Source organism: Bubalus bubalis, chromosome 6 (genome assembly GCF_019923935.1).
Source record: "Bubalus bubalis isolate 160015118507 breed Murrah chromosome 6, NDDB_SH_1, whole genome shotgun sequence".
NCBI lineage: Eukaryota > Metazoa > Chordata > Mammalia > Artiodactyla > Bovidae > Bubalus > Bubalus bubalis.
In genome coordinates this window covers 59,350,239-59,363,721 of record NC_059162.1, presented here as the reverse complement: position 1 = coordinate 59,363,721, position 13,483 = coordinate 59,350,239, and the positions used below count along the sequence as shown (strand labels likewise).

The 13,483-nt window shown below is 37.1% G+C and overlaps 1 protein-coding gene across 1 annotated transcript in view; it reads left to right on the top strand.

The window, feature by feature from the left end:
• Positions 1–698: 698 nt before the first annotated feature.
• The window catches only part of SPATA1 (spermatogenesis associated 1), a 54,959-nt gene continuing 42,174 nt past the window's right edge, over positions 699–13,483 (top strand). The window contains 3 exon segments of the mRNA XM_025288382.2: positions 699–734; positions 10,574–10,680; positions 12,675–12,792. Coding sequence (XP_025144167.1) covers positions 699–734; positions 10,574–10,680; positions 12,675–12,792 — 261 coding nt within the window.

Genomic DNA, 13,483 nt, shown 5'->3' with positions numbered 1-13,483 from the left:
AGCGACTGAACAACTGCTGCTACTGCTGCTAACTCACGTCAGTCGTGTCCGACTCTGTGCGACCCCATAGACGGCAGCCCACCAGGCTCCACTGTCCCTGGGATTCTCTAGGCAAGAATACTGGAGTGGGTTGCCATTTCCTTCTCCAATGCATGAAAGTGAAAAGTGAAAGTGAAGTCTCTCAGTCGTGTCCGACTCTTTGCGGCAGCCATTTTTATAGTTTTAGTCCTTCTACTTCCAAAAGTGTATTTCTACTTTATGTAAAAAGCTATATATATTTAACCTTAATGTTTGACCGAGAGAAATGAATTATTTAGTAAAAAGAGTTCTAGTCACAAGTCTACTGTATTAATAATTTACCACTTAGTTCTATGGGATATATGATTTTCTTTGCATTTACCAGCCCTACTTATCAGTATATCGTTTTAAATTATTATTATAAGATTGCATACTTACCTAAGTTTTCATTTTGACTCTATTCAAAGTTTTCATTTTGACTCTATTCAAATTTAAAGCCTTTTTGTTTTTCTGTTTACTTTTTGAATGAATCAAAGACCAGAAATGAGTGGAATGCTATAACTTAAGCAAGCCAAACCAAAAATCTGTTATAACCTTTATTAAATACTAAATGAAGAAAAAAATTTTAAAAACCCTACAAAATTCCAACTGATAATTATCCTATTCAGACATTGGTGAATATGTCCCTCAATCCAAGTCGACCTTCTTCATCAGAGGTAAGAGAATCTTTTTGTACTAAAATATAAGAAACACTTACCTACCATTGGTTTTTAAAAGTTTTGATAAAGCAAAAATATGGATTATATAAAGTATTAGATACTAACTCCACTGTGAACCCAATTTTCTGTATCCCATTATTTGATTACAGATCTTGTATCTCTAAGGACCCCAATTATACTGGTACCTCCAGTGCATTGACCCTATAATCTTTTTTTGTTTGTTTGTTTCTCTTCTCAGGATACCCTCTCTGGCTGTCTTAAATATCACGGAGCATTCTTGATCATTCTTGCACATAATTTTGACTCATTACCCCCTCTCATTTCAATGTACTCCTTGATAAAACAAAAACCCTGGTTAATCTTCATCTGTTCCTCATGTATACCTACACTGGCACATGGCTGGAGAAAAATATACCAGCATAAGGACTATTCTCACTTTAATGAGCATGAATCTCAAGTGGAACTTTTTGCTAGGAGGCAACAAGACTACCTCCCACTTATTCTCTGTTCCACTATTTTAGACAACTATTTCATACCTCCTCAAATACCTTCTTCCCATTTTTTTCTTTAAATTAACTCCAAACAAGTTTTCACTCCTCTACTCCACCAAAACCGACTGCCCTGTTCGCCTTTACATTGCTAAAGCTATTGTTTAATTCTTATCTCACATACACTTGATCTGTATGTGCACAATAATTGACACCATTGATCACTCTCTTCTTTGACATAATTCCTTGTTATTCATTCTCAGTGCAGTTCAGTTCAGACACTCAGTCGTGTCCGACTCTTTGCGACCCCATGAATCCCAGCACACCAGGCCTCCCTTTCCATCACCAACTCTCGGAGTTCACTGAGACTCACGTCCATCGAGTCAGTGATGCCATCCAGCCATCTCATCCTCTGTCGTCCCCTTCTCCTCCTGCCCCCAATCCCTCCCAGCATCAGAGTCTTTTCCAATGAGTCAGCTCTTCGAATGAGGTGGCCAAATTACTGGAGTTTCAGCTTTAGCATTATTCCTTCCAAAGAAATCCCAGGGCTGATCTCCTTCAGAATGGACTGGTTGGATCTCCTTGCAGTCCAAGGGACTCTCAAGAGTCTTCTCCAATACCACAGTTCAAAAGCATCAATTCTTCGGCACTCAGCCTTCTTCACAGTCCAACTCTCACATCCATACATGACCGCAGGAAAAACCATAGCCTTGACTAGACGGACCTTTGTTGGCAAAGTAATGTCTCTGCTTTTGAATATGCTATCTAGGTCGGTCATAACTTTCCTTCCAAGGAGTAAGCGTCTTTTAATTTCATGGCTGCAGTCACGATCTGCAGTGATTTTGGAGCCCCCAAAAATAAAGTCAGACACTGTTTCCACTGTTTCCCCATCTATTTCCCATGAGGTGATGGTACTGGATGCCATGATCTTCGTTTTCTGAATGTTGAGCTTGAAGCCAACTTTTTCACTCTCCACTTTGACTTTCATCAAGAGGCTTTTTTGTTCCTCTTCCCTTTCTGCCAGAAGGGTGGTGTCATCTGCATATCTGAGGTTATTGATATTTCTCCCGGCAATCTTGATTCCAGCTTGTGTTTCTTCCAGCCCAGCGTTTCTCATTATGTACTCTGCATATAAGTTAAATAAACAGGGTGACAATATACAGCCTTGACATACTCCTTTTCCTATTTGGAACCAGTCTGTTGTTCCATGTCCAGTTCTAACTCTTGCTTCCTGACCTGCATACATATTTCTCAAGAGGCAGGTCAGGTGGTCTGGTATTCCCATCTCTCAGAATTGTCCACAGTTTATTGTGATCCACACAGTCAAAGGCTTTGGCGTAGTCAATAAAGCAGAAATAGATGCTTTTCTGGAACTCTCTTGCTTTTTCCATGATCCAGTGGATGTTGGCAATTTGATCTCTGGTTCCTCTGCCTTTTCTAAAACCAGCTTGAACATCAGGAATTTCACGGTTCATGTATTGCTGAAGCCTGGCTTGGAGAATTTTGAGCATTACTTTACTAGCATGTGAGATGAGTGCAATTGTGTGGTAGTTTGAGCATTCTTTGGCATTGCCTTTCTTTGGGATTGGAATGAAAACTGACCTTTTCCAGTCCTGTGGCCACTGCTAAGTTTTCCAAATGTGCTGGCATATTGAGTGCAGCACTTTCACAGCATCATCTTTCAGGATTTGGAATAGCTCAACTGGAATTCCATCACCTCCACTAGCTTTGTTCGTAGTGATACTTTCTAAGGCCCACTTGACTTCACATTCCAGGATGTCTGGCTCTAGATGAGTGATCACACCATCGTGATTATCTGGGTCGTGAAGATCTTTTTTGTACAGTTCTTCTGTGTATTCTTGCCATCTCTTCTTAATATCTTCTGCTTCTGTTAGGTCCATACCATTTCTGTCCTTTATCAAGCCCATCTTTGCATAAAATGTTCCCTTGGTATCTCTAATTTTCTTGAAGAGATCTCTAGTCTTTCCCATTCTGTTGTTTTCCTCTATTTCTTTGCATTGATCACTGAAGAAGGCTTTCTTATCTCTTCTTGCTATTCTTTGGAACTCTGCATTCAGATGCTTATATCTTTCCTTTTCTCCTTTGCTTTTTGCTTCTCTTCTTTTCACAGCTATTTGTAAGGCCTCCCCAGACAGCCATTTTGGTTTTTTGAATTTCTTTTCCATGGGGATTCTCTTGATCCCTGTCTCCTGTACAATGTTACGAACCTCAGTCCATAGTTCTTCAGGCACTCTATCTATCAGATCTAGGCCCTTAAATCTATTTCTCACTTCCACTGTATAATCATAAGGGATTTGATTTAGGTCATACCTGAATGGTCTAGTGGTTTTCCCTACTTTCTTCAATTTAAGTCTGAATTTGGCAATAAGGAGTTCATGATCTGAGCCACAGTCAGCTCCTGGTCTTGTTTTTGCTGACTGTATAGAGCTTCTTCATCTTTGGCTGCAAAGAATATAATCAATCTGATTTCGGTGTTGACCATCTGGTGATGTCCATGTGTAGTCTTCTCTTGTGTTGTTGGAAGAGGTTATTTGCTGTGATCAGCGCATTTTCTTGGCAAAACTCTATTAGCCTTTGCCCTGCTTCATTCCATATTCCAAGGCCAAATTTGCCTGTTACTCCAGGTGTTTCTTGACTTCCTACTTTTGCATTCCAGTCCCCTATAATGAAAAGGACATCTTTTTTGGGTGTTAGTTCTAAAAGGTCTTGTAGGTCTTCATAGAACCATTCAACTTCAGCTTCTTCAGTGTTACTGGTTGGGGCATAGACTTGAATTACTGTGATATTGAATGGTTTGCCTTGGAAACGAACAGAGATTATTCTGTCGTTTTTGAGATTGCATCCAAGTACTGCATTTCAGACTCTTTTGTTGACCATGATGGCTACTCCATTTCTTCTGAGGGATTCCTGCCCGCAGTAGAAGATATAATGGTCATCTGAGTTAAATTCACCCATTCCAGTCCATTTGAGTTCACTGATTCCTAGAATGTCGACATTCACTTTTGCCATCTCTTGTTTGACCACTTCCAATTTGCCTTGATTCATGGACCTGACATTCCAGGTTCCTATGCAATATTGCTCTTTTCAGCAATATTTAATCTCAGTCTTCTTTTTAAAAATATTTATATATTTCCCTGCATCGAGTCTTAGTTGCAGCACATGGGATCTGTATTTTAGGCATGCAGGATCTTCTTAGTTGCAGCATATGGGATCTATTTCCCTGACTAGAGATCGAACCTGGGCCCCCTGCATTGATAGAACAGAGTCTTAGTACTAGACTACCAAGGAAGTCCCTGTTCTGTCTTCTCTTTTAGGTGTTTTTGTTCTTCCTGATCTCTTGATACTGGAGAATTTCAGGAGTGAGCTTTTTGTTCTCTTCTCTGTTTGCACTCATTGTGATCTTTATCCAATCTAGTAGTTTTAAATACCAACATTATGCTACATATTCACAAATTTATATCCCCATCCCAACCCTCTTTCCCAAACTCCAGACTGATGTTGTCAACTGCCTATTTGAAATCTCCACTTGGATGACCAATAGACAACAGAAACTCAACATGTTTGAAACAACTATACTTCTCCCTGCAACCCAAACCTGTACTAACCATGACCTTACCCATTTCAGTTTATGGCAAATCCATCCTTCTAATATCTGAGGCCAAACACCTTGGAGTCATACTTAATGCCTTACCAAACTTCACTTCTTGGACGCTCAGTTCAGTTCAGTCACTCAGTCGTGTCTAACTCTTTGTGACCCCATGGACTGCAGCACAACAGGCCTCCCTGTCTATCACCAGCTCCTGGAGTTCACTCAGACTCACGTCCATCAAGTCAGTGATGCCATCCAGCCATCTCATCCTCTGTCATCCCCTTCTCCTCCTGCCTTCAATCTTTCCCAGCATCAGGGTCTTTTTAAATGAGTCAGCTCTTCACATCAGATGGCCAAAATATTGGAGTTTCATTTTCAACATCAGTCCTTCCAATGAATATTCAGGACTGATTTCCTTAGGGTGGACTGGTTGGATCTCCTTGCAGTCCAAGGGACTCTCAAGAGTCTTCTCCAACACTGCAGTTCAGCTTTGATTAGACAGACCCTTTTTGGTAAAGTAATGTCCCTGCTTTTTAATATGCTGTCTAGTTTGGTTGTAGCTTTTCTTCCAAGGAGCAAGTGTCTTTTAATTTCATGGCTGCCGTCACCATCTGCAGAGATTTTGGAGCCCCCCAAAATAAAGTCTGCCACTGCTTCCATTGTTTTCCCATCTATTTGCCATGAAGTGATGGGACCAGATGCCATGATCTTCATTTTCTGAATGTTGAGCTTTAAGCCAACTTTTTCACTTTCCTCTTTCACTTTCATCAAGAGGCTCTTTAGTTCTTCTTTGCTTTCTGCCATAGAGTGGCAGAGTGGTGTCATCTGTATATCTGAGGTTATTGATATTTCTCCCAGCTTGTGATTTCAGCTTGTGCTTCATCCAGCCCAGCATTTCTTATGATGTACTCTGCATATAAGTTAAATAAGCAGGGTGACAATATATAGCCTTGACCTTACACCTTTCTTGATTTGGAACCAGTCTGTTTTTCCATGTTCAGTTCTAACTGTTGCTTCTTGACCTGCGTCCAGATTTCTCAAGAGGCAGGTCAGGTGGTCTGGTATTCCCATCTCTTTCAGAATTATCCACACTTTGTTGTGATCCACACAGTCAAAGGCTTTGGCGTAGTCAATAAAGCAGAAGTAGATGTTTTTCTGGAATTCTCTTACTTTCTCAGTGATCCAGTGGATGTTGGCAATTTGATCTCTGGTTCCTCTGCCTTTTCTAAAACCAGCTTGAACATCTGGAAGTTCACGATTCACGTACTGTTGAAGCCTGGCTTGGAGAACTTTGAGCATTACTTTGCTAGCATGTGAGATGAATTTAATCTGAAAGAAAATAGCTGAATCACTTTGCTGTATACCTGAAACTAACACAGAATTATTTCAATTAAAATAAAAAAGATATGACAACCAAATGCATATGTTATCTTTGATTGGATTCTAGATTGAAAGAACATTCTAAGGACAGTTGGATAATAGGGGAAATTTGAATATGGACGAGATATCAGTTGACATTAAGGAACTGTTAGTTTTCTTAGATGTGTATTTGGATTATTCCATTTAAAACTGAAAATTACTCCGTCTTTTATATTCCCTTTTTTTTTTTTTTTTTGCCCTGCTCTACTTATTCTTTTTGACCAGGGATGTTCACTTTCTAATTTTCTATATCACTTATCAGTGTTTTATACTTAATGTTTATTGTCTGTGTCCCTCACAAGGCTGAGACTAGTCTGAGGCAAAGGGGTCAGTTGTCTTTGGTGCAAAACTTAAAGAGGCACCCCAAAAATTAAGTAATTAAAATAAATAATAAAAGATTTCTAAAATGAAAAGTTAATGGAAAAACCAATGATGAACAAGATATCAACATTTTAAATAGAAACAGGATCCAATAATTCTATGCCTAGCCATTTTGGAGCCAGAGGCAAAAGGCAAAATATATATCTCTCTGTATATCTTTTAATGTATTTTTATTTTACATATTTATTTATTGTAGAAGTTATTTTTATTTTCACTTATTTAAAAAAAATTTTAATCATAGTGATTTACAATATAGTATAAGTTTAAGATGGGCTTCCCAGGTGGCTCAGTGTTAAAGAATCTGCCTGCCAGTGCAGGAGATGCAGTTTTGATCCCTGGGTCAGGAAGAAACCCTGGAGTAGGAGATGGCAAATCACTCCAGTATTCTTGCCTGAGAAATTTTGTGGACAGAGAACCCTGACAGGCCACACAGTCCATGGGGTCCCAAAGAGTTGGACACGACTAAGCAACTGAGCACTCCACAGGTAAGTTTTAGGTATGAAAGTGAAAGTCACTCAGCCGTGTCCAACTCTTTTCAACCCCATGTCCTATACAGTCCATGGAATTCTCCAGACCAGAATACTGGAGTGGTTAGCTGTTCCTTTCTCCAGGGGATCTTCTGAACCCAGGGATGGAACCTAGGTCTCCTGCATTGCAGGCAGATTCATTACCCTCTGAGTCATCAGGGAAACCACAGCACAGCAATTCAGTTATACATGTGTGTATATATATATTCTTTTTCAGATTCTTTTCCCTTATAAGTTATTACATATTCAGTATAGTTTCCTGTGCTATTTAATGTATTTTTAAATAGTTAATAGTTTTAATGAGAATATTATTGATGAGTTTACTTCCATTAAAGCCAGGAAAGTAAAATTACAATAAAGTTGAGTTTTTATATAAATAGAATGTTTAACCTTAAAGTGATGTCCTGAGTTTTAATACAGGCTTGCAAAATTTTCAATATTTTTTCAAATATGTTGTTCTGGAAAAAGTTAGCCATTAAGAAATGTATTTTTTTAAAAGCCTGTCTATAGCAGTTCGCTTTGTTTTTTTCTACTCAGGCTATAATAGTACCATTCTATCTTTAAATTTATAATATTTTGTTCATCATGAATTGTTTGCATTGAATAGATCTTTAAATATTATTTACCTCGATGATTGAGGCTTTGGTGCCACTTTAAATTTTGTACCTGAGGTGAGTGCTTCACTTGCCTCACCCTTCTTGTCCTGATACCTCATTAAAATATCAGCTGCATGTGGGCATGGATTTTTGTTTTACTCACTACATACTCAGTGCCTAGAACAGTACTTCCACATAGTAGGTATGTTTGTTGAATGAATGAATAAATTAAAATTCTCCATAAATTAATTTACTTCACAAAATGTTTCAAAGGCCAGGAAATGTTTTATTATAATTACTTTTTCTTTATGTTGCTTCCTCATTCAATTATGGAATGAAAGTATATACAAACACTTTGAATTATAATTCATGAATTGTTATAAAAAATTGAAGTAATTACTTGGTTTATGAAAGTGGAATAAAATGTTTAGTTCAAGAAATATTTTTTTCCTATAAAATATTGATATATTCATATAAATGATAAGGCCATATTTACTTCAGATTTCTGAAAGTTTTATAAATATTTATTAGTATAGCTTTAATATTTACTATTGTAGTATTAGTACATGGTATAGCTTTTAGCTGTTAATAGGATGGTATAACCAGAGAGTAATCTTTTATTTATTTATTTTTAAATTAATTTATTTATTTTACTTTACAATATTGTATTGGTTTTGCCAAACATTGTCTTGAATCTGCCATGAGTATACATGTGTTCCCCATCCTGAATCCCCCTCCTGCCTTCCTCCGCATCCCATCCCTCTGGGTCATCCCAGTGCACCAGCCCCAAGCACCCTGTATCATGCATCAAACCTGGACTGGCGATTCGTTTCACATATGATATTTTACATGTTTCAGTGCCATTCTCCCATATCATCCTGCCCTCGTCCTCTCCCACAGAGTCCAAAAGACTGTTCAATACATCTGTGTCTCTTCTGCTGTCTCACATGCAGGGTTATCGTTACCTTCTTTCTAAATTCCATATATATGCGTTAGTATACTGTATTGGTGTTTTTCTTTCTGGCTTACTTCTCTCTCTATAATAGGCTCCAGTTTCATCCACCTCATTAGAACTGATTCAAATGTATTCTTTTTAACAGCTGAGTAATATTCCATTGTGTATATGTACCACAGCTTTCTTATCCATTCATCTGCTGATGGACATCTAGGTTGCTTCCATGTCCTGGCTATTATAAACAGTGCTGCGATGAACACTGGGGTATATGTGTCTCATTCGACTCTGATTTACTCAGTGCATATGCTCAGCAGTGGGATTGCTGGGTCATATGGCAGTTCTATTTCCAGTTTTTTAAGGAATCTCCACACTGTTCTCCATAGTGGCTATACTAGTTTGCATTCCCACCAACAGTGTAAGAGGGTTCCCTTTTCTCCACACCCTCTCCAGCATTTATTGCTTGTAGACTTTTGGATCGCAGCCATTCTGACTGGCGTGAAATGATACCTCATTGTGGTTTTGATTTGCATTTCTCTGATAATGAGTGATGTTGAGCATCTTTTCATGTGTTTGTTAGCCATCTGTATGTCATCCTTGGAGAAATGTCTGTTTAGTTCTTTGGCCCACTTTTTGATTGGGTCTTTTATTTTTCTGGAATTGAGCTGCAGGAGTTGCTTGTATATTTTTGAGATTAATTCTTTGTTGCTTCGTTTGCTGAGAGTAATCTTTTAAATGCCCTGAAATTCAAAATACAGCATATAGGAAACTTCCCTATTCAATCTATGCAGACATCTTAAACTGTCAGTTAATATTCTGACATCAAAATATACAGATAATATGCTTGGTCTATAAAAACAACTTGAGCAAATTACTCATTCAAGAGCCATTTTCATTTCCTATAAGAATTACTAATATTAATGTGAGGTCATATTTAGTTCAAATTTAAAAAAAACATTTTTTCAGATACATTATACTGTAGTATATAATCATTTAAATGCTTTGACTTTTAATATGGATGAGTGGCAAACTTTCATTGAAGTAAAAGTCTTTATTTGCTATAACTGTTTTGTGGAAATCTAAATATTCTTCTCAGTGGATGAATTCTAATTGAGGTCATAAAACAATAGAAAAGATGATAGTACATATAAGCACAGACAACATATAAGCACAATCTAAGCTTACAGACCTGCCCTATGTGGAAACAACCATTCCTTTTCCATCACTGGTCAGGAATAGGTTCTTCCTCAAATTCTGATAAACAAAAATATTCCCCAAACCCCTGTATTCACACTTCAGCAGGTTAGAACTAGCAATCATCACAGCTGTGTTAGGGAGACTATATATATATATATATATATATATATATATATATATACACACACACATATATATATATATATAAAATAAGGATTCTATATATATATATATAGAATAAGGACTATATATATATATACATATATATATACATATAAAGAATAAGAATTCCACAAAATCACACAAATTAAACTATGTAGGTAGAGGTCAGGGAAAGGGGCATTGGTTGGTAATAGGAAATCTGATCTTGGCAATCTAGTGTCCTTGCTGCAAGCCACAAATGTTTTGTGTGTCATATATATGTTAAGGAAATCTAGCACCACATCTAGGACATTGTTTCCAAGGGAAAATGTGCTCCAGTGCCTAGTAGCCAACTTAGCGTATTTCAGGCTCTTCGTTTTATTTTTTTGTATGTGTTTGTTCAGAAGGATACATATATACCTTGTTTATTTCAATGATGTTTATTAAACTCAAATTCTATAGGACATTAATTGATTTTTCTCACATTAAAATGATTTTAACTGACTTTATTCTCAATTTATTCAGTTGGTGGAACTTCATGTTTTTTATGTCCCTGAAGGATCATGGAATTATAAATTAAATACCATTTCAATAGAAGTTGTTAACAAATTCATTTCAGCTGGCTTTATAAGGCAAGTATTTTGTAGTCACATTACAATGTGTCTGAAAAAGAGATCTTTTTTTTTTCTGCAGAGAAAAATGCTTTGTGGAAATTCAAAAATTATAAGTGAAAAATATCTTGTTCGTGTGATGGATCCAGTCCCTGCCTTAATGAATACTATCAATAAATAGCACTATGTAACTGTTAAAAAGTGCCATAGGTACAGATGTCACTTAGCCATAGCACTGCCACCTAGAAAACAGAGTATAACTAATCTGTGTAGTAACCAGGCTATACACAAAGAGAATTAAGACCGTATTTACCTGAAATTAGAAACCTACTGAAGAGCTGTGAATAGTGGTTAAACCAGTATATCTACAATGACTTTTTCACTGAACTATTTAAAAATAAAAACACTATATATATATATATATATATATATAGTGTTTTTATATACATATACATATACATATACCATATATATGGGCTTCCCAGGTGGCGCTAGTGGTAAAGAACCCGCCTGCCAATGCAGGAGATGTAAGGCAGGCGGATTTGATTCCTTGGTCGGGAAGATCCCCTGCAGGAGGGCAGGGCAACCCACTCCAGTATTCATGCCTGGAGAATCACATGGACAGAGGAGCCTGATGGGCCATTGTCAACGGGGATGTAAAGAGTTGGATACGACTGAAGCCACTGAGCACACACACAACATATATATATTTTCACATGCACAGAAACACACATGATACTATGGGTTCTAACTGCCTGTTGGTATTTCTCTTGAGGACATCTCAGTCTTCCTAATCTTCCCCATCATTTTTTTCAAGCACACGAACTTCCTTTGTGTTCTGGAACACATTAGACATAGCCCTACCTCAGAACTCTTGTACTTGCTGTTTCTTTTGTCTAAAATGCTCTTTGTGCCTTTACATATGCTATCTTATCTCCTTCATTCTTTTCTCCAGTATTACTTTTTTGTTTATATTTTCTCTCATCAGAATACTCATCCTTACCTGCTTTACGTTTCTCTTTAGTACTGGGCTTCCCTGGTAGCTCAGCGATAAAGAATCTGCCTGCCAATGCAGGAGACGTGGGTTCGATCCCTGCATTGGAAAGATTCCCTAGCGAAATAAATGGCAACCCACTCTAGTGTTCTTGCCTGGAGAATCCCATGGACAGAGGAGCCTGGCAGACTATAGTCCATGATGTCACAAACAATCAGATAGGACTGAGCGACTAAACAACAACAACAAATAGTACTTAGCAGTGTCTTATGAATTAAATTTTTTCTTACCTTGTTTATTTTTTCACTTCCGCCATTAGATTGTAAGGTCTATAAGGGCAAAAATATTTGTTTTGTTGATTGCCTTATTCTCAACCCTACACAATATTTGACACAAGAAGAACTCAATATATATTTGTTAATTGAATGAGTTAATTATATTATATTCCCCTAAAAGTCTAGAAAAATAAGAACTCAGAACAAGAGCTTTAAATTTTAGATGTTGAGGAATGACGCGTTCCCAATAAGCAAAGATGTATAGTCTGATGACATTCGATCATCAAAGAAAGTCTTAAGCACTAGCTAACACTGTCAAACTTCCAAAATAAATATCTGTGGCTAAATCCTTCTTTAAGATACATATAATATTATATAAATATCATTGCATGGTTTTATTTTAATAAAAAAACTGAAGGTAGATGAGAAAAGTGAAACTGAAGGTAGATGAGAAAAGAAAATAAGTCCTTTTCAGTACAGAAAGGACTTTTATAAACTGTACATTTGGATAATTTAAAATTGTAATGATTTTATTGATTAAGTGACTTTTAACCATTTTGTAAAAAAATATTTACAGCCTTCAAGCCTACAAAGTTCCAAGCAATGTAGAAACAAAATATATTAAGTTATATATGATATGTTAAATTAGTATTTGGACTTGAGATAAAATACTAAAGCTCTTGAATCTTTATTATAGCTGAAACCCATTTTATTTTACATTATAAGGCAATGTCATGATATTTCAGAGTATCTCCTCACCTAACTTTACAAGACCTGAGGGAGCGTCTCAGTGAGTTCCTTGGTGAAGAAGCTGTTGCAGAGAAATTTTTATTTCTCAAATGCATTGGAAATAATCTAGCTGTAGTAAGTTTTCTTAATTTTTCCTTTTGATTAAAGAAAAGCATACCTTAACAAATTTTCTTTCTTAAATGCTTATCAACTCAACTCCTTAATATACTATGCAATATGTAATCTCAATCATAACAAAATGGAAATATCATTTAGCACACAGGTCATCAAGAAAAGATGGGCCTTTCTGGTATATTACTGTGCACTAAAATATGGGGCCGTGGGATTTCTTTGGAAGGAATGATGCTAAAGCTGAAACTCCAGTACTTTGGCCACCTTATGTGAAGAGATGACTCATTGGAAAAGACTCTGATGCTTGGAGGGATTGGGGGCAGGAGGAGAAGGGGACGACAGAGGATGAGATGGCTGGATGGCATCACTGACTCGATGGACGTGAGTCTGAATGAACTATGGGAGTTGGTGATGGACAGGTGAATTCCTGGCGTGCTGCGATTCATGGGGTCTCAGAGAGTCGGACACGACTGAGCAACTGAACTGAACTTGGTGTGTAAATTTCCCTGGGGAGAAAATAAAGGCAAATTTTAAATGTGATCATATATTTTTAAATTTAATAGCATTAGAAGATTTTTAAATGAGCACTTGTGGGGGAAAAAATGGATTCTCATTTGTTAGGCCACAGCTAGCCTTCTTTGATGTGGAATGACTCCAATATACTGTATTTGATGGGGCAGGAATCAGCTATTCT